Below are 22,419 nucleotides of genomic sequence, written 5' to 3'. Positions count from 1 at the left end.
TCTGTATCTAATCAATCCCCAACCTTCTTTATCTTTCCCTCCCTTCTCGCTCTGGCTCTCTTGCTCACTCTGCCCTTACAAGGAAAGGCAGGCAGGGTTGATGTCATAGAATGAAGAATGTTTAAAGAATCCTGAGCGAGGAAGAGAGGGAGAATAAGAGAGACAGAAGAGAGGGACGGAGAAAGTGTGTGTGTGTGTGTGTGTGTGTGTGTGTGTGTGTGTGTGTGTGTGTGTGTGTGTGTGTGTGTGTGTATGTGTGTACGAGAAAGAGAGGTGTTTGGCATGTGATAGATGTGACCTAGGTGAAAGTCAAACGAGAAAGAACTTGTTTGGAGGGATGGTGTCATTCCTTTGGGAGACAAATAGGGGGAGGGTCTAACAGCAACACAGGAACTGTGTATGTGCGAGCGAGAAAGAGAGGAAGAGAGAGAGAGCAAGAGGGAGAGACAGAGCGAGTTACCGTTAAAAAGAAGTTTGTATTAGTAAAGCAGGAAAATTCCAACACCTAGAAAGCGCCTGTGCCAACACGGAGGTAAGTTGGACTTTGGATTTTAACCGAGAAACAGAGATTAGAGCTTTTTTTTAATCATTTTTTTTTATTAAATGTGACGTGTGATGTTATTTGTGTCGCTTTAAAGCTCTACTAGTGTCTGATGGAACTCAAAATTAGTGTCATGGCAACCTGCTATACAAGGGAAACGATGACAGGATGGCAAGATGTATCTTTTCTACCACACCCTTACACAGGGTTATTAAGGGTCTTTTAATAAAAGCAACCGTGACAACCATTTGAATGCACAAATAGTTTTTTGTATAGACCCTCTCTCTCTGATGCTAAAAATCTGCTGTATGTGGTTCTAAAGAACATTTAAAATAGGTTCTGCTATTGTTACAGAACCTTTTTAACTCTTGTACTAGTGGTGTAGGGTGCCCTGTGACACATTTGGTCCTGGTTTTACTGCAATTTATTTAAATCCCTGTGTTATCAGATATTCACACTTCTTTTGCAAATACAAACCTTTACAGAGCTGGACATACACACCAAAAGGAACATAGAATTCACAATTTTAAAAAGTACAAATCATAATTCTAAGCATTTATAAAGAGAAAAAAAATATTACATATAAAAGGCTATGTGAAAGGTAATTAAAGCACGTGCCCCACATCTTTCAAATGCCTTAATTTTGCCCAAAATAGGACAGGTCTTCATGGCCTTTTCGTCAGAACGTGGTAGAAAACCTCCAATTAAGTATAACATATGCAGAAATTATGTGTGAATGACGAACGATACAATCCTGGATTTATGTGTGAAATTTAGCCTGAAGAGCTAATCTTGATCATTCACTCACGGCACTCTCAGCGCTGGAGAGAAGAAGGCGGAAGCTGGAGCCGGAAGTGAGGGTACATTGCTGGGGAAAAGTTGCCACAGCAACATTTCCAGGTGGAGAAAAACCTCCGAACAGCAGCCAAGAAAACACAATGAAGAGAACGGAGCCTCCTAAATAACTAATTAAGCGCCGGACTGAATCCATACTGTGATATTATACCACAAAGGGAGGAGCCATAGCAGCAGAGACTCGTTAAAGCGGAGCGGAGGAACTGAGTCTGAATCCGCTCCTAGTGGAGCTGCTGCTCTGCTCGACCTGCTCACTCACCCTCACCCACCCACCCACTCACTGACTGAAACTACTGCTGGGTTTAACTGAACTGCTCTGGAAAAACTGAACTGAAGTAAGAGCCCTTTTTCATTTGTTAGTGTATGTTTTGTGGCAGTTTGTCAGACGCTTCACCGGATTCGTCCGGATTTCCAGGCGTTGTTGTGTCTGAAAGCGGACAGTCCCAGTCATTAGCAGGGCTGCTGTGTCTGCTGCTAGCCTGCTGCTAATTTAGTGGGCTAACTGCAGTCTTCTGTCTGCCTGACACTTCGACACTACTGACTGAATGTAGGACTGACAAGAAAAGTCGTTCTTTGCGTTTTCTTAAAGCTGAAGGTATTGGGATCATTTTTATTGTTTTCCCCCATCGTACCACGTTAATTTGTGGTAACCTAGAGAGGAGGGGTGGGGCAGTAACTGCTCTCTCAGTTGCCCCCATGCTCCATGTAAATCAGGGTTAACAAATATATATATTACTTATACCATAAATAACAACAAAGACCACTTTACTGTTGTGAGTGAAGCAGTTAGTGAACTAGCGACCCTGCCATGCCTGTCTTCTCTTTTGCTGTTGTGTTGGCTGGCAGGTAGCTGGTGTAGTTGGCTAGATATCCATATAAGGCCAGCTGTTTTTACTCATCTGAACTGAGTTACTCCCCTGGCTTTTGTCTGCAAGCAGGAATTTTTCCCCAGTGTTGCTCATCTAGGACCACTTTCCCGGACCAAGCCTGGACAAAACGGGATTTAAACATTCCCACTGCAGATCAGTCCAACATTAGGGTTAATTCACATCCAAGAAACTGGTCCCTAGTGTTTAGCTTGCCTTTGGATGGAGATGGTGTAACAACTTTGGAATGAATGAGACTTTTTTTTTTTTCCTCGAAGATCAGCTTGTAGTTAGCTGAGTCCGAAGTTTGGCGTTACCATGTAGTAAAGCTGTCCTGTGGTGTTGGGACGAGAGTGCAGGGCTGTAATCATCACATGATTGTAACCTCCGTGTTTGGTAAACGCGGTCCTCCGTCCTACTCATTAAAGACACTCTTTGTTCCTCCCAGTGTATCTGCTTGGTGCTTGTTCTTTCGTAGAGGGTCACATTTGGTTCCTAGAGAAAGGCCTTAGCGCACACCGGCATACAAGAGAGCAACTGTTGATTTATTATTTTCGGTGCTTTTACACGTGATGGAGACGCAACTAGTGAGCGATTAGAGCGCATTCCTCACAGGGGCGTGTCAACAGGGGGCATCAATTAAAAAAAAAAAAAAAAAAGCCAACGGCTTTCCCAAAGACCACTCGGTCATCCCTACAGAGAGCTTCTCTAGGCTTTATCAAGGAACCGGAGACTGAGCTTAGCGGTCTGATTAGTCACCCTAGCAATCTTGTAATCTTTAGGCGCTGCCTTTGTCTGGCTGTAGTCATTCTTCCTCTTGCTCACCTTGACGTCATGGACATGAGTGGCTTCATGTTTCAAAATGAGACAAGCGTGTTTAATCGAAATACTGCCACACAAAGCAGAGATCCTGAGTTATCTTTGAGAAAACCATCAGTGCTTTAGCAGTCAGTGATGGGGGTGGAACTTGTCTGAAGAATTGCAAACATTCCTGGTACTTTCCATTACACACAGTATGCATACCTGTGCTAGTGTGTTTCTGCTCTGTGAGCCTTTACACCTATGTGGGGTATCTTCATGTTAGCCTGTTATTTGCATGAACATTCCCCTTCGGTTTGTGATGCAACCCTATGATGGAAAGATTGGCAGGGAGGGAAGCCAAATTTTCTTGTCAGCGTTGTTGCCCTTGCAGACAGCAACAGTATTGTGGAATGTTGCCAACAGAAATACCATTAAAGACCAGCTGTGATTCCAGACATTCCCATATTACAAAGGCAAGTCTACTCTATAAAATGTGTCTGTGCAACTGTCTGCATCATTGAACCGCTGACTGTTAAAGGGGCGATTTGGCTTATTTAATTCATTGAACTTATGCCGTTAGCTGAAGGGTCCAGTATGAATTTACTGTTGCCAAATAAAGAGCGTTGTTAATTTTAATTGAGAATTTTTTGCAATTTTGTGTTTCCTCTTTTGGATTTAAGTGGGCAGTACTGCACTGGAAGAAGCTGATGTCAAGTTCTTTTCTTGCACAACCAGATTTAGGACAGATTTTTCACCAGCTGTCCTGTACCAGCCCCTCCCTACACAAAACAATGTCTCTTTAATTGTGCTTGACTGACTGCCAATGAGAAAACAAGTTAGCAGGCATTTTGAATGCTGTTGTTGTTTAAGTTGCCATTTCCACACCACTCTCCACCACTGTGTTTTGAAAAGCCTACACAGTCCTTGAGCAGGCAGAGAAGAAAGTGTTTTTGGCTTTTAACTCAATTTGAATGATGGTTTAGGATTTTTTTTTTTTTTTTTAACTTTCTGTTAAAGCAAGTCACATCTTTAGTAACATTAACACTTTAAAATTTGCAGTTGAGTTGATGGAACCACTAAACTAGAACAAATTGTTCTCCTTCAAAGTAAGTCTGGTAATATTGTTCAGGCTTTAGCCTTAGATGGCAAGCAATTTGCCATGACTATAGATGGCATGAATTAGTTGACATTTTTTGTTCCATGTAAAAGTGCATGAGATTGAATGAATAGATAGGGAATACCTTTTTGGGCTCTCTGAAAGAAACCAGATGCCTCTGCTGATGCAGGACCAATCCTGGTACTTTTGTCCTAGAGTCAGCAGACAAAGCAAATACTTTGAGTTTTCTTGAACCTTCATTTTCTACTTCATATTCCAAGACATGATTACAGAACTTTGAGTGGTTTGAATCAAGTCTGTAAAGTTTGTAAGGGAGACCTTCAGAAATGTTGAAATGCTCAACATAGTCTCAACATACGCAGTCATAACACACACAAGGAGCAATGTGTGCAATCTCTGCTGTTTCACAGTTTGTACCAGATATTGCTAATCATCGCCAGATATTGCTCATCAGTCAAGTGCTGTAGGCTACAACTACCACTTCCTCAAATCCTAATTTGAAACACAGAACAAAGACTGAGACTGGTCTCAGAGTAACAACTAGAGCAGCATAATGGTGGGCATGTTTATGGATGAAATTATCTCCTAGCTCACAGCTATTCTGGAGGAGTGATGAAACACAGGCATATGTTGAACTGTGTTAGGAATGGCTTTGGAATCTTTACATTGCAGCTGTTTCTCCTTTAACTGGCCACGCGCACACACAAGCACATACCACCCCTTATAACTTTCCTTTAGCTTAGCCGCTCTTTTTTTTTTTCCCCCTGCATTGATGACCTTCATTGCATGTGCTCATATGGCATAGAATGAAGTGAGTAATGAAAGATACACTTATGTTTAGTTATTTGTGAACACATTGTGTATTGAGTTAAATTAGAGGAGACCTCCCATGAATAGGATTTTGGGCATTTTATCTAAATTGGCAACATGTGTTGAACTATATTTGGATCTGAAGCAAAATATTGTAATAATGGTGTGTATGAATCATGGGTTAGTAACTTTAACCTGGACTGATAAAGCCACAAACCAGGATGCAGCATATCAAGAAATGACATATGGGGGAAGTTGTTTCAAGGTAGCTGCTCGCGCTATTAGTAATGGAGCAACAGGGTGACTTGCACTTCACTTTTTCACTGTGCAGCAGTTGGTTAAAAGGAACTGTTAGAACTGTGGTAATCCTGTTGTTCTTTTATGATGAAAGGAGCTCAAAAAGAACCAGTATTTATCTGATCCTGGCTTGGCTTGGTCTGTAAAAGAATGGATGCTGCATACACACCAGACAACGCTATTATTATAAACCTATGAATCATGCTGAAGTTTTTGGTCAGGACCCCTTTTTGTTAAACTCTTCAGAATTATGTTCAGAAGGGTGAATTTGGGTGTAGGATGATTCTGCCCTCAAAAATCATTAGAGCAGGCATAGTTCATTTTGTGTGACACATAATATGGAACATCTAGAAACAACTGATTGCAACAGCCCAATGAAATGAACCATATGCAGCATAATTGTCAGGATGACCATTTCAGAAGTTCATTCATCACAATTTACAATTATCAAATTTGACAGGTAAAATACCACTCTGTCTGTTGCGCAATTGAAGGAATATGTTGGAGTTAACATGAATTGAAAATCATTTTCTTTACATGAAATGTGATTTCTAGACTTTGAGGATTGCAGGAAAAAAGGAACTTTGTTTTTTAAATGATGTATGACGACGGACACAAATTAATCATAAAACAAAACAAAAAAACCTTAATGGTGTTGGGCCTAAACATTTTTATCTTACAAGCTAGAGAAGCATATTCAGCTATCTTTTATTGTTCAGCAAAAAAAGTACTTTAGTGTATATTTACTTAAAGCTCCCTTAGAAGTCCACAGTTCATTATAGAACTGGTACACCTCTCTTAGGCTGGGCTGTGTGAATATTTCATCAAAGCATTTACTTTTGCATTATTTAACATCTCTTCCAAACTAAAGGAAAAGCGCTGAAGCAGTTGTTCTGTGCGTGAGGCTGTTTGTTGCAGTACACTGAATCTCGTCATTTGATGGCAAAAATAAACGTACTTCCTGGACCTTTCTCTCCTAGAACAGCAAAACTTTGTCCTTCAGTTTGGTAAATTCAGACGTTTGTTTGAGGGCAGGATACAGAGGCGTATATATGAAGATGTCTCCATAGATCCAAGCAAGTATTTAAAAAAAAAATCTGTAGTAAATGCCCCTAAACGTCATCTTGAATCAACCGTAGACTCTTGTGCTGTATTAAGCTGAGCTGAGGTGGAGTCGAAATCTGCTTCTGGTTCAGATGACGTCAGCATTTCAGGAATACTTTTGGAATCTGTTGCCATCTTGCTCCTGCTGCAACATGAAAGGTGCTCAAGACTGAGCCATGATGGTGTTAGGAATTCATCATCCAAAGGAACCGTGATTACAAAGTTGCCTTTCAAAGACATTCACCAAATCACATAAATTTGTACATTAGAGTTGTCTGTGCTTTTTTTTTTTTTTTTTTTTTTTTTTTTTTTTTTTTTTTTTTTTTTTTCCCCCTGTCTCATTTCAGTTCAGAATCTTTCAGTAATTTTGCAAGGTTCTGTATTTATTCACAAAATGTCCATCAGATTTTTATATAGCCTCTGCATTTCTTCAGCTATGAAGTAAACTAAGGAAGGATACTTTTGATGCAGCTTGGCTTGGAGGAGGAGATGCAAGATCTCTCTAATATAAACGTTTGCAGTCATAAATTGGTCAGTTTTTCTATGAAGTAAAAGCCCAGAAACCATAGTAAACACTATAGTAAGTACTATGTACAACTCAACTGCCCATATTCTTAGAAGTTGAAGAACACAACCGTTTTGGCTAGTCTGAAAGAAATTGTTGTTAGAATTCCAGGTGCTTCTGCTGATTTAGGTTCAAGGTCAAAACTAGCAGACAAACGTTATAACCTGTGTAAGGACATAGCTTTATTTAACAACCAGCTCAAGTGATTATCTATTATGCTAATCCACTAATAATCTGAGTTAGGCTCCAAATTTAAATATCAGTGTAAATATTAAATATTAGTGAAGGAAAAGCTTAAGTGTTCTGATGGTTCAGATGAGTTGGAAAATTATGAACATCAGTGAATTCCAGAGCACCTCCGTTATAATGATGGGGGAAAAACCCTTTTAAGATGTAAAGCATGTGAGCATGGCTTTGGAATTCAGTCATTTACCTGCATGGAGCTGTCTGAAATTTATCCAGCAGGGAAGCTATTAGCACACATGTCACTATCATTTGAAGAGAAATACAAATAAGACAATATAGAGAAATGAATCATATTGTGAAGTGGCAAAAGAGAGGCATCTCTAGCAGTTACCAGTACAGTGTGTGCCGGGGATCTAGGGTGCCATGTTGGTGAATACTTGATTTTGGCATAGAACTCTTGACTCCGATCTATACTGTTTGTTTTAAAATAAGTGTTGCAAGTGTAACTGAACTCTTCCCAAATTATTGATTTTCTCGTGTTACCATTCTAGACTAATGAAGCCTATTATAAATGTCCCATTAGAAAGAATTTACTCTGTTCTTGATTCAGCTGCTCTGATATGATGCAATGGCAATAGCGGAACATTGCAGTGGGAGTATAGTGTGTCTTCTGGTTAAATATTAGCCTGCACCATAGCAACATGCACAAACATGATTACACTGGGGCAAACTTGGCGTTATCTGAGCTTTCCACATAAATCTAAATTACAGAGTATACATATTGTTCTTTCTGTGGCTGCCAAAAAAAAAAATTGTCAAATGACAATTTGTACATGGAGAGACTGACCTGGAGCTCATTTGCAACTGTGTAGTTCTGTGCCTTTGTAGTTCTGTCTGAGGGTGGGCCCCAGAGTTTGGTTGTGTCAAAAGACCAGACCTAAAGAGCTGTGATCTCTTCTAAACATAACATGATTGTCAAAACAAAAACGGATCTGAACGAACATGGGGATTTCCTTTGAATATGAAACAATGGTCGGAGTGAGCCTGTGCATGTATTACTCCCTCAGTAGGAACTCACTAAGAATTATGATGGGTTTCACAGTATTGTACTTTCATTATATCTATGAGCGCACTCCTGTGGCATGAAGATAAGGTATGATATGCAGAGCTGCATGATCTCTAGGCAGAAAGCAGTGTACTTGAGAAGGAAGTGGTTGAGCGAAGTATAGACAAACATTAAGGTAAATATTTGAGAATAACTTTGGACACAGGGGCCGCCCTAAGGCATATCACATACATGTTACATTTACCTAAACCTCTCCTTGCTTCAGTGTTGGAACGTTTGTATAACTACTTCACCGTAGTAGCCTGCAGCATGTTTGTGCATATCATTGCTTTCTATTCATCTTCACCTCTCACTTTAGGTCTAAGCAATATCTGCGGTTTGCATATTTTAAATTCTGTTTCATTCTTAAAACAAGTTAAATCACAATGTAATTTGTGTTTACTTATATCAGGGGTATTTACTTAATTTTATAAGGTCCAGTTAGAGAATTTCCTCAAGCAAAAGTCCAGAACATCATAATGAACTTGCATTATGACTCGGTGCCGTATACTGTAAACTGAAGTACCCTAGAAGTTATATCAACATCTTAATACAGTCAACAACTGAATGACAAATCAAATACAATTCAGTACCATTTCAACATTTATCAGTTTTCTCTTTTTAGATCACAGCATGTGAAATGATTTCTCTCTGACTCGCTTTCTTCTGTGACTGCTGTTTCTCATGTGCGATATTTACAACGCATGCGGTTGGTCTCCTGGGCCACTAAAGCCATACTGTAAAGGCTAGAAAAGCAAAGCCGATTAAATGGGACCACCCCTTTGATATTAAATAATTCTCCATGGACTAGTGTTTATAGGTCCAGTTCCACATAGGATAGCATCTGGGTTCCGCCTATTTGTAATCTCTGACTTGTATGATAAGCACAGAAAGATAAAACGTGCTCTAGCATTCATGCTGAATAGGTCTTGTTCTAAAGAGATACAGACTTCTTTTTAAATCTACAACTAAGTATGATTATAGCATATTGTAATAATATGTAGATATATCCAGTGCCGCAGAGGGTGTTAGGAAGCCAGCATAATCATTTACTCTGTAGAGCAGTGGTAGTGGCATGGAGTTATGTTATTTGAAACCTCTTGATGTACAGCTAGTGTACGTTCTATATTGTGCACTATTTATTACAAGTGTATTGTTGACGGTGTGACATTTGGAAACCTAGAGTAAAGAGGTTGGCGATCATAGTGCCAAAAAAACAGATGGGGGACCATTTTGGTTATAGCCAAGATAATTTATCAGTTGTGTGTCATCATACAGTTTGTCAAGGATTGTTTGTGTTACTGTTCCACTTCAAGTGTAAGGTCTTGAAGATATTGTGCTCTTTAATAGCCCAAGAAGCTGATGTAATGGGCAGTGAGTGACACACATTTTTCTCTCTCTCTCTCTCTCTCTCTCTCTCTCTCTCTCTCTCTCTCTCTCTCTCTCTCTCTCTCTCTCTCTCTCTCTCTCTCTCTCTCTCTCTCTCTCTCTCTCTCTCTCTCTCTCTCTCTCTCTCTCTCTCTCTCTCTCTCTCTCTCTCTCTCTCTCTCTCTCTCTCTCTCTCTCTCTCATTTTTTTCACAGATCAAGATGGAGGACTCCAATGGCAGTAAACCCTTTATGGTAACCTCCTCCCTGTCTCTCAAAGTCTCAACCCCATCCTTCTATAACCAGCCCAAAAAGTTTGCATCGGTTGCACCCCCACGTCCCAAAGGACCATCTGGCTTCTCATCAATCGCAAGCACTGGTGTGATTGGTAGGGTTGGGGAGATGCCCCCACCGCCTCCAGCCATTGATGGTAAGAAATGTCTGCATTCTAAGCACATAATCTCGCACGTTTATTTTTGTCTCCTCAGGAAATGAGTCTGTTGAGGTGACAGCCATATGTAGCAAGTGGTGTGTGTGTGTGTGTGTGGTGTGTTGTTTTTGTTTTTGTTTGTTTTTTTTTTTGTTTTTTTTAGATATTTTCTGTAGTTGTTTTGGATTTAGCAAGTCAGTGTCATAGCAAGTTTCATATCAGAACTGAACACAACCAAATACTGATGTGGAAGGTTTCTAGGGTCATGGAACATATGAGGTAAATGGCTATTAGTAGTGTGGTTGACACCAATGTGATCATTTATCACTCTTTAAATGAACAAGATGGAAAAAAAATAACTGATGGTAGGAGCACCCTCATGATTTTTTTTTCCTTATTTGGAGGATGGTCTAGGGCACAAGACTAAGTGAAATTAGTGTGCTGAAAATGGAATCCATTGTCTGAAAACAGGCTTGTCATATCATGCTAATGTTTGTACAGCAGGAAACGTCTGGATATTATTTTTATCAGCATGGCAATCAGAAAAAAAGATGCAGATGTTCACATAATCCTAGTAACTTGCTAAACAATCTTTAGTTATAAGACTGTCATTTGAACTACAAATCTTCTTTCAGAAAAGTGAGCAGCTGACCATAAGCTCCTCACTTAATCTCATTCTGATGTTTGTTTACCATTGTTCTTCCTGTTGAGGTAAAACTCTACTTGCCACAAGTGGTACAGCTTAAAGTTGACCCCAGCTGCAACTTCCATGCCAAGTTTCTAAATGATCTTTAACCTTGATGTTTAGTGTTAGGACTGAGGTATACTTTTATTCAGAGAGACACTTTTAACTACTGCATAAATGCACACATGCAACTGCTATACCAGCATCATTGCACATACTTGTCTGCATCCCTGTTTGTTTAAAAGCTGTATCCATTAGTGGGCAGGTGGCCAAAACATTTCAGGCTTTCATGAGTTTTTCCCCCCTACTTCTGATTTTGCACAGCAAGGTCAACAATGAACATAACAGATGAAACTGTGTTAGTTTTTGTTGAGATTATTGCAGAAACTGACAGAAAAATGGGCTGTTTTCATGGTATGCTCAGTCCACTGCTGACATCACACATTGTATACTACCTTCGTTTGTTTGTGTTTAACTTTATGCATCCATAATATAAATTTCTGAAGACCTGCACAACAAAGTCATAATGAGTGCAGGATACATGTCCTTTCTTCTTTTGCTTGCTAGTCACTAGCTTGGTCTTTGTCAAACACATTGTTGACCACATGGGTTTTCATAATGTGACAATAGGAAGTGGGAAGTGAATAATATATATATATATATATATATATATATATATATATAAATTTTTTTTTTTTTTTTTTTAATAAACCAGTTAAATTGACCTTGGCTGCTTTTAAAATGGTTTAAAAAAATAATTTGAAAACAGGATGCAAGAAGCACAAAAGTACAGCTGGTCCTTTGGGGTATTTTTTTTTTTTTTTTTTTTTTTTTTTTTTTTTTGATCAGGCTTTGAGTGATATGCAGTAAAAGTGATGATGTCCTGCCAAGTATTGGTCTGTTTCCTGAGATATGTAAATATATAGTACTGTGCAAAACATTGTTTAACACTATTTATCGTGGCAATGTGTGTGTTTTGCTTCTAAAAGCACCATATATCATTAGAATAAATGCAAATTAATGTAAATACTGTCAAAAGTAAGCAGACTTATATCTTGAGCTTGTTTGATGAACAAATTTGGTTCAGGAAGTCTTCTGGATGCCCCCAGCCACCACCAGCACCCTTAATTTAACATAATGAAGCACTGATTGGCCAATCCTGGTGATGGATGATAAATACGAATAATACAGGGCTGCCTCAAAGAGAGTTTTGGAAATGATTAAACAAAAAGTGATCTATGTTAAATCACTTCATATTGTATTAATGGCATTTGTATGTGTTTTTCTTTGAGCAAAAATGCTTACTGCCTAGGTTCCCAGGTGCACAAAACATTTACAGTACTGGAATTGTACTGTGTGTGTGTGTGTGTGTGTGTGTGTGTGTGTGTGTGTGTGTGTGTGTGTGTGTGTGTGTGTGTGTAAATACATTTTGTAGGTAAAATGATTTTGTATTTATTGTTTGTGTTCATGTATTTTAATCCAATTCACGTCCCCTGACCAGACTTTCCACCCCCTCCTCCTCCACTGGATGAGCTGCCAGCCCCTCCCCCTGAATGCCAGACCACACCCCCTGCATCTGAGGCCCCCCCACCTGAATTTCCTGCCCCTCCCCCAGTTGCAGATGACTTGCCCCTCCCAGCACCTCCTGAAGATATCAGCTTTATGTCCTCAAGTACATGTCCTGCACCACCACCACCCCCTCCCCCTCCCCCTCCTGCACCACCGCTACCCGAGCCTGGCATTGGTACCAACTTTCAGGTAAGAAGTGGGACATAGATGTTTATATGACCTTACTGTGCTCTACTGAATTTATGATGCTTGTGTTGAATGAGTCCCCAGTGATTGCTGATGAAATTAATTCCCTTCTGACATTAGCCTCAGTGGCATAGCTAGGATCCTGTGGGCTTCTGTGCAAAAATAATAATTAAAAAAATTTATATGCACCCCGACAATGACAATATAATTTGTTTACAGGTTATTGATGCGCCTAAACCAAATTGGTGCAATGTCATTTGTAAATGCTTGAATTATATTAACTTGCCTGCAGGCCTGACCTTCACAGCTGGTAGTTATGCCACTGATTAGCCTGTGTCATTGCATTACAATACCATACTGAATGCAAGAAAGTGATGCAGTTTCTGTTGTGCATCTTGAATTTGATATGAAACAATAGCTATGAAGTTTACACAGTTTTGCACAGTTTTCTAACTTTAATGCAAGTGCACATGTGTCCAGATGGGGTGAAGCATATAGAATTTGGAGTTCTTTTTTTATACCTGCTTCTCCCCGTTTAGGGAACCATAATTGGGTGGTTTCTTGACCAGCAGTATGTTGAGCTAACAAGAGGGCTAACAAAATACTAGAATTGAGTGCAGGTGTGGCATTCATATCTGGGGTTTGATGCTATTGTCTTAGACCAAGAGCACTACGTAGGACATTGGCATAGATGTGACAGAGACTGCCATGAATAAAAGTCTAAAACTCTAACCTCAGACCAACTTACCACAAGAGACAAACCACTGGAAGAACAGGAAAGCCATGTTAGTTTGCTGCGAAGGCACAACAGAACAAGAACATGGAGTGCTGCAACAAAGGCAAAAAAGAGTGATTAAAAAGTACAGCGGAATCATCCGTGAAACACTGCTTATGTGGCTACCAGTGGAGCTAGTTCACTTGTCTTTTCATGATATGCGCACACTAGCAGAAGGATGAAATTCTGAACAGAACAGAACCATCTTGACCGCTCAGATCCAACCAAATGTCATAAAACTCACTGGGGAGAGATTGACGTTGCAGCAGGACAGTGACCCCTAATATACTGCTGAAGTTTTCAGGGCTGAAAAGTGGAATATTCTTGACTTGCCAAGTCAGTCATATGACCTGAATCCTATTAACCATGCATTACGCTTTCTTAAAACAAGACCAAAGGGAAACATTCAGAAACTGAAATCGGCTGCATTACAGACCTGTACAAGCATGCACAGAAGATGCTGTTTGGATGTATAGTTAACTTATCACTAACAAGTAAAGAGTATAATGAAAACTGAATAATACTTGGCTATGAAGAGAACTCTCTTCATCTATTAAATACATAAAACAGTATGTACTACCATAAAGAGAATCCAACCAGTGCGCTGAAGCGCAATAGGGCATCGAGGTCTCCTTGATTAGTCAGCTAATGCATTCTAGTAGTTTGACTAAATATCTCGGTCGACTGGATGGATGGATGGATGATGAAGAAATTATAGTTAGGACATTAGATATTTTTGCTAATAAAAGTTTGGAACACAAGGCCTGAGTTTCCAAAAAGTATGTGTGGATTAGTCATGCAGTGCACTGGATACTGACAAGCAAGGCAGATGCAACACAGGGGAAAAAAAAGCTTTGCACATGATGTAACCACTTAAAAATGTAAATGTTTGAGACACTATTGTCTAAATTCTAGCCAGTCATGCCAAAAAAAAAAAAAAAAGTTCTCAACAAATGAATATCCATCCATTTTCTAAGCCGCTTCTCCGTCAGGGTCGCGGGGACAAATGAATATGTAGTCAGAAATTCTCAATACAGTTAAATGAAATCTTCCTTTCAAGTTGTTTTTCATAAGTTTGAGTTTGTGATTTAAATGTTTCTCATCCAAAGTTTTAAAATGTAAATGTGTAAGGCATTCATGCCTGTCATGCCTAATTACTTGAGTGAAATAAATATTTTAATGAAATCTTTTGTGTAAACTAGGTTTCTGTCATTCAGAGTATACCAGTACACTACTATGTTACTTATATATTCACTTTTCCAGGGGACCTGGTCAATGTGAATGTGGAAAGTTGTCACTGTCCAAAATGTAAATTGTATAAACTCTGCATTTCTATATGTGGCTCACCATATTAATGACCCAAAGTGTGTGTGCTCCAACATCATGGTTCCCTTGAGAACTTGAAGGTCTTCATCACTTATCTATTGCGAGGCGCACTTGTGTGCGTGCAGCTTCCCTCTCCACTGTTATGCCCATATAAGCATTAGCTCTATTTTTGGGTGTGTGTGTGTGGTAATGAGGCAGCATCTGTGTGCTCCAGTAGTGGAAGGAGTCCTGATATAGTATTCTGCATAAGAATAGTCTTATGTCGGTGAGTGCTCCATATTTATGGAGCATTAAGCAACAGGCTATAATACTGCTTTTTTTTTTTCTAGAATTATGAGGTATGTTCTTGTATTTACATAAATACTACTAGGTTTGTTAGACTACTACTGGATTATTTGTGCAACAGAGTAACTACAGCCTCATAGATTAGTTACATTTTCCTTACTGACAGATGGCACAACCCAAATTGCTCTACCAAGAGTACAGATGGTAAAAATGAGTGTGGACTTTGATGCTGTGTTAGGGTCTGATGATGTCACATATTAAATGATAAGCATATAGTGCAGATGTTCACTGCTAATTGGTATACTACAATGCTGGATATGTTTCCGTTGAAGTGCCTTTTTTTTTTTTTTTTTTTTTTTTTAAATACATGTGTTATTTATTTATTTATTTATTTATTTACTTACTTACTTACTTACTTACTTACTTACTTACTTACTTACTTACTTTTAGTCACTGATAATGTTGCATGGGGCTTAATTTAAATAGACCTGTAGGGGTTAAATTAGATGCATTGGTCTCCTCACCCTGTAAACTGCAGTAGTCTATAAACCAGCTTTGTGGCAGCATATTTTTCCCCATTTTTCAGCTTGAAAAGCTGGAGTCTTCTTATGTGGCCTTCTCATTATTTTTCCTCCTCACATCACTTTTTTGATAATTTGGTCAAATCTGTTCAATTTGGTACTAATTTCATGCTCAGGAACATTTCACAACAGGCTTAATTTTTTCCCCTCCCTGTTTCTGGCTGTTGTTTTGATTCCTTTTCCCTCTGGTATCTAATTGTCTGTCTCACGCCTGCTTGTGCTTTCTCTTTTTATTTTATTTTTTTAATTTTTATTTATTTATTGTACTGCTCCCAATCAGGTGTTTTTTTTTTTTTTTTTTTTTTTTTTTTTTTTAATATAACTCTCTCCCCTGCTTAGAGACCGATGGAAAAGCAGACTAGTTTTGACCGACAGCTGGACTCTCTGACTGATATGTTATCAGAAATGGAAACCAGAAGACCCTTCAACCCAAAGGTAGAAAAAAACATCTTGTCTGTCTGATCGCTTAATTGTAACTCTGACAACCTTTAATCTAGTTATGAGGATTTTACAGTGCTAAGAGTAAGTTCATGTGTTTTGAATGTGTGTGTGGTGGGTGTTGTGGTGTGTGTTTTTTTTTTTTTTTTTTTTTTTTTTTTTTTTTTTTTTTTTGTTTTTTTTTTTTTTTTTTTTTTTAGATGCCCAGTCAGCCATCGTCTGCGCCAGCCCCAAAGCCACCACCCACTGCCCCCAAACCTGCGCTGTCCTTCCTGCCCCCACCTGAGCTGCAGGACCGCCCTCCCCCTGCTCCCTGGGCTGAGGAGCTGCGTGCCCGTACCACCCTCCGTCAGACTGGTCCGAGCACAGCCTCTGCTCCAGCTCCTGCTGCACAGCCGCTGGCTAAAGGCCCTGCACCTGCCCCCAAAGCTACATTCTCTACCAGCCAGCACACTTCTAATTTTGGCGTCAAGCCATCAAGTCCTGCAACCACTGCAGGTACAAAGGGGATTAACAATGTCCCCTCCCACACCTCTTTTCCTCCACCTCCTGCTGCACCTCCTGCTGCAGCACCTGCTCCTTCAGCAAGTGTTCCGAAACCTTCTCCAGCTTTCAGTCACTCTAAACCTACGCCAACTTTCAGCCAAGAGAAAGTGGCTCCATCCCCTCCAGCTGCCCCACAGCCTAAGCCAGCTTCATCACCCATCTCTTCATATAGCAAACCAATGGGCAACCTGTCTGCACCCAAAGTGAGTGGAGTAATCGTGTTATGCATTTGTTGAGTGAATCACACAGACTTTGATGGATCACACATTTCCTGATTTCTGTGTTATAGACAAGCTAATGTTTTACCCTCTTGTCATTAGGCTTCACAGCCAATGGGCCCTGGTGCAAGTGCACCCCCTACTGGTGTTCCTCTCTCAATGAGAGAAGTTGAAGAGCTGGAGAAACTGACCAAGGACTTTATTAAAGACATGGACAAAAAGGGTCCAGTTGTCACCTCTGCACCTACAGGTACTCTTGATCTGTACTCACCTACATATGCAGTGCTGTGATAGTCATAAGCTATTTTTCATGTATTTAGTTTCCAGTCAAAACATCCATTAAGCACAAGTTATTCATTTTTCAGAAGATATTACCAAGTTGATTAGATATGAGACCCCACTTGCTTAAAGAAGATGCACAAGAAAGAAATCCTAAAAGCTATAGAGAAAATGGAACTCCTAACAGCTGTGCAAGACTTGGTAGACCACCAAAACTGTCACTATCAGGGAAGCATTGCCTAAAGCTTTTTTGTCTGAGAGGAGAAAATCAAGCTTCACTTCTCCTTCAGATAAAAAAAATAGCCTCAGAGTCTAAAAGGATATGTAGCTGTCAAAAAGCCATTACTGAGAAAAGGAAATGGTCAAAAGAAAGGAAGGATAAAATTAGCAAATCTGATGTTCTCAAAACAATGGGCTGGCCACTCCAGATCTCATCATTGCTGTTTGTTTGAGATTACTTGGATTGTGTGAAGCAGATTGCAGCCAGTGTCTAAGACTTTATAGATGTAGGTGAAAAATCTTCCCTGCAGATTTCTTTGAAAAACTGAAATCAAGTCTTATGAAAAGTGAACACACTAAGTACTGAAAAATTTGATATTACATTTAGTCATGGTCTCTCATTTTCTGTCAAATGTGTTTCTTTTTGCTAATGCTGAAAATATGAATAACTTGAGATTAATGGCTGTTTCGATTGGAAATGTAATAAATGAAGGGAGATTCTGACTTTTGCAGTTTTGCATGTGCTCCATTTATCACTTCCTCACTCTTAGTTATCAGTAGACAAGCCATAGCATCAAACAAACCACAGAATGGTCAGTTTCTTGATGCACAAGTCTGTTTTTATTAGATGCCAGGATGCATATCTGGACACTGAAGCAAGCCACTGTAATAGATATCCAGAACATACTTGTGCCTGCTCCACTTTATAATTCTGAAAAAGTTTGTCCTGGGCCTCAATAAGGTGTGTGTGTGTGTGTGTGTGTGTGTGTGTGTGTGTGTGTGTGTGTGTGTGTGTGTGTGTGTGTGTGTGTGTGTGTGTGTGTGTGTGTGTGTGTGTGTGTGTGTGTGTGTGTGTGTGTGTGTGTGTGTGTGTGTACACACGAATGCACTTAATCACTTTTTCTCCATTAACTCTGACTCATTCTGTCTGTCCTTGCAGAGGTGTGTGGAAAGTGTGGGGAGGCTCTATCCAGGTCTCAGCCTGCAGTCAGGGCGATGGACAAACTTTTCCACTCTCACTGTTTCTGCTGTGTGAGCTGCCGGCGCCCTCTGCAGGGCATGCAGTTCTATGACCGTGATGGAACACCAGAGTGTGAGGATTGCTATGTGGTGAGTCAGCACACAAATTCTCATTAGTCCATGGTCCTAAAGCTAGGTTGGCCATTAAGCCTTTTTCACATTATTTTTTGACTTTCATTGACTTCGTGTTAAAGGGAATGTCTGTAATCCACTTTTTTCTGCATAGCCTCTTTTACAGTTTTGCTGTTGATTGTCACGGTTCTGCATTTCACTTTCACAAAATCACAGTAGTAATCAGTTATTACAACAATGTATAAATTCTTTTTATTTATTTACATATTTAATTTTTAAAAGCCCACCCTCTCTTGCTGTGTGTTCAGAGCTCTCTGGCGATTTGTTCTCGGTGTGGGGAGCGGATTACTGATCGTGTGTTGAAAGCGGTGGGGCAGTGTTTCCATGCCCACTGTTTCCGCTGCAGTGCCTGTAGCTGCACACTGGAGGGTGCTCCATTCATTACCGATGATGACAACAACCCCTTCTGTGTTCCTGATTACCACCGGTGAGCATCTGCACCACTAACAGTTTATCACAGTTAACATTAGTAGAATATTGTTCTCATATGGTCTTGCTCTCTATTATATTGTAACTGCCCTCTGTCTGGATTGCAGACGTTTTTCTCCTCTGTGTGTGAGCTGCAATGAGCCAATTGTTCCTGATCCTGGGAGTGAAGAAACAGTCAGGGTTGTTGCCTTGGAGAAGAACTTTCACCTTAAGTGCTACCGATGTGAGGTATGATGACAACTTTGTATCGTGTGTGTGTGTTTGAATTATTTATAAAGTTACCATCTGCTCCTATTACAAAAGATTTATTTATTCATTCATTCATTCACTTTTTTTGGATGCCTTAAGGGCATGTTTAACTTTTTTTTTTCCTCTTTTAATGATCAAAAATGTAAAATAAAAGGTGAGTTAAATAGTGCCCCTATAACAGCTTCAGGTCAATACTGGCTCTTCGTTAGAGCTTTTTCTGGGACTCTCCGAGATATCTAAAATATTTTTTCAGACTGTTTAGTTGCTCAGCTTCTGACTGATTTGTTGCTCTTTCTTTGAGGTCTAAACAGAGAGGATTTTTTTTTTCTTAAGAACGAAGTCAATTTTTAAAATGTATTTTTATTTATTTATTTTTATTTTTTTTTAAATAACCCTAATGCCTTAATTTATTACCTTCTTTAAATGCCTATTGTTTTAATCACTGGCATTAGTAATGTTTTACTGTTTTGTTGAGGTAATGACTGTGTAGAAGGAAACGATTTATAAAGTAAATGTTAACTGTTTAAAAAAAAAAAAAAAAAATTACAAATGGTGTACACTCTTCTTGTTTCTCTTCTTGGTCACAGGATTGTGCCCGCCCTCTTTCCATAGAGGCAGATGCTGATGGCTGTTACCCACTGGATGGAAGAATTCTGTGCATGAAGTGCCACACAAAGCGTGCCAAGCAGGCCATGCAGTGATTGGACAAGACCCTTTTCACTCATGCTGAAACCAAATCTTAGATACAAGATTGACTTTGCTTTGATTTTGTGGTTGCCACATTGTTCGTTTTGTGTGCTTTGTAACTTTTGCCTTGCCCTGTCGGGTAGGAGTAGCTCCCTCTTCTTTCTATTCATCTGCTTAGTTTCATCAGCAAGCCCAGGGCTTTGCAACTTTAACAACTGTTGTTTTTTTTTTTTTGTTTTTTTTTTCCCCATGCGTGGCCTTTAGAACCAATCCCTTTCACCAGGCCCTGCTGCTTTTTCTCAAAGGACTCTGTAGATGATTGACTGCAAAATCACAAGCACATCACCTCAGCGTGTGGTTAGTTTAATTTTGAATATACTACACTGATTTAGCCTGTCATACAATTTAAAATATGGTTAGGGTTTGATATTGAATTTGGACCTATCTATGAATGATTGGTGAAATTGGTTGGTTCAGTGCAGAGGTAATGTACTGTACTGAAGCCCCAGTGCAACTGTCTGCCTTCATTGCCTTCAGCTCCTAGCGTGCCTCGCACAGGAAAATGGTAACTATCATAAAATTGCAGCCTTTTGAACAAAAAAAAAAACAAAAAACATAAAGGAAGATGAAAGGAGAGTTGGTGTTGCATATGAATACTAGTATTACTGAAATATGAATCAAAACTATTTGAAGTAAGAACTAAGCAGGGGGTGGACAAAGCTTTACTTATCTGTGTTTTGCATGCAACGTTTATTGAACAAAGACTGATCAAAAATGTGAAAGGAAAAAAAAAAAGCACATAAATTGGTAATGACCTTATTATCTAGCATGATAGATTATTCAAAATTGTGCAACGCCTTGCATAACTTCGTAAAGAATTGGACAGTTTTCATTCTACATAATCATGTGTGAACATAATCTATGACATGGAATGTCCTCCAACAGAAAGGTGTATGACCATTGCTCAGTTGTATTATGAGGTATGTGTAAAGTTTTTAAAGTATTTCGGTGTGTTAGACAGTTGGCCAGTCATAAGAGGTTTATTAGGGACAATACATGGTCAGAGCTTTTAAAACACTATTAGAATAATGGCTATGGATAGAATTTTTGCACAACTGTCTTAAAAGACTCTGTAGCTGAAATATTATTCAATAATAAACAAATCTTTCACGTAACTGTTAAACACGTGATGCTACCTTGAAATTACAGTCAACTCTAGAAATGAACTTCTAAAGTTCTAAATATTCTGTGAAAAATGCTTAGAATCTAAGTAGGTAACATTCCCTGAAAGTGCATTTTATACCCACTGCCTTCATCACTTTTTTTTTTTTTTATATTTGTTATATTCTGCTAGAATTAATCATGAATGTTCCACACAGTATTGTGCTGTCTCTAGACGTATTCCACTTTTGTTTAACAACTTCCAAGCATCCCACTTGTTTCAGCTTTTTTTTTTTTTTTTTTTTAAATGTATATATATGGGCAGTCTCTCACTGTTATGCCATCATGTAACCTTTTTTTTTTTCTTTACTTAATTCCATGTAGGAATGTGTTTTGTTTGAATTCCTTTCATTCCTCATGCAATCAAAAAGGATGGGTTCCATTCTTAAAAAAAAAAAAAAATTCTCATGACCAAATGTATTGTTTTAAGATTTATTCAGTATAATCACATTTTCTCCCAGTCATATAGTGCATTGGTCTTATTGTCATGCAGGTTTCATCATGATACTGCAGATTACAGTATGTGATGGACATCCATGTAAAAGGGGATTTACACTGTTTTTAAGACGTCCTGCACTGAGATGTTAAAGTCGATCAGAGTGGTTTGATGTAAAACTTGGGTTTCTTTACGATGGTGGTGACCGAAACCAGAGGTGGTATCCTCTACAATGCAAATAGAACAATTTTCATTTGCTATGTAAAAGACCAGTGAACCTACATGCGTCTGAGTTTTTGTATGTAATGGTGAAATTGTGGTAAATCTGAAAGTTTTCTTTTGATACTATTTTACAATGTCCTGCCTTACAATTTTAGGCCAAAACCATATCTCAAAACAATAGTAAAGCAGTGTCTCACACTTCCGGCAGCACATTAATAACCACTTCATGTAATAACTTCCTCTGTCACTTTTTTTTTTTATTTATTTATTTTTTTTTAATTTGTAGCTCCTTCAAGCACAATTCTGACTGACATTTCTCCAAAACAAAGAATTTAACGGTAAAACCACACTGAATTTTTTTTTTTTACATTATCAATTATGCAGAACTTTTGAGGGGGGGGGAAAAAACAGTGGAATTCATCTTTAAGACTTTGTGTTTGCCTTTCATTCATTTACTTTACATGTAAACGGTGCATTTAAATTCCTTTCTAATATGTGAATGTGTGTATGTTTACGGTCTGAGGTATGCCAACGTGTTGTTTCTGCAATCAAGCTCCCATTTGTACTGTATTATAAAATAATAATAAAAAGGTCATTCATTTGCACGGTTTAAGTTGTGGGTTTTTTTTTTTTTTTTTTGGAGAATGGAAATAACCTTGGGTTCAATTCAGTTCATCATTCATCTTATAGCTGACTTTCATTTCATGTTTTACACCACATGGTGCATTGCACATTGTAAAAAGGGATTATTTTTATCTTGACCCTTGTGTGGTGAAAAAATTCAAAGATGCAATTTATTATTTCCACTTCAGATTCTTTGACCTTTGCTCCTTTTCTGTAACGAACATATGAAAACACATTTTCATTGACTT

The 22,419-nt window shown here is 38.9% G+C and overlaps 1 protein-coding gene across 2 annotated transcripts; it reads left to right on the top strand.

Moving 5' to 3' along the window:
• The first annotated feature begins 203 nt into the window (after positions 1-203).
• On the top strand, positions 204-22,156 carry zyx (zyxin). Of its 2 annotated transcripts, XM_037537321.1 has the most exons (11): positions 204-532; positions 1,361-1,731; positions 9,831-10,044; positions 12,231-12,487; positions 15,791-15,886; positions 16,090-16,638; positions 16,756-16,903; positions 18,092-18,261; positions 18,552-18,730; positions 18,840-18,960; positions 19,569-22,156. In XM_037537321.1, the coding sequence occupies exons 3-11, from the start codon at positions 9,837-9,839 to the stop codon at positions 19,680-19,682; spliced, it is 1,842 nt and encodes a 613-aa protein (XP_037393218.1). In that variant the 5' UTR covers positions 204-532; positions 1,361-1,731; positions 9,831-9,836; the 3' UTR covers positions 19,683-22,156. The 2 variants fall into 2 exon arrangements, with proteins under 2 accessions (XP_037393218.1, XP_037393217.1); XM_037537320.1 differs by lacking the exon at positions 1,361-1,731 and having other exon boundaries at positions 205-532.
• Positions 22,157-22,419: the final 263 nt, after the last annotated feature.

The sequence above is a fragment of the Pygocentrus nattereri genome, chromosome 3 (genome assembly GCF_015220715.1).
Source record: "Pygocentrus nattereri isolate fPygNat1 chromosome 3, fPygNat1.pri, whole genome shotgun sequence".
NCBI classification, from domain to species: domain Eukaryota; kingdom Metazoa; phylum Chordata; class Actinopteri; order Characiformes; family Serrasalmidae; genus Pygocentrus; species Pygocentrus nattereri.
This window is presented reverse-complemented; position numbering and strand designations above follow the sequence as displayed.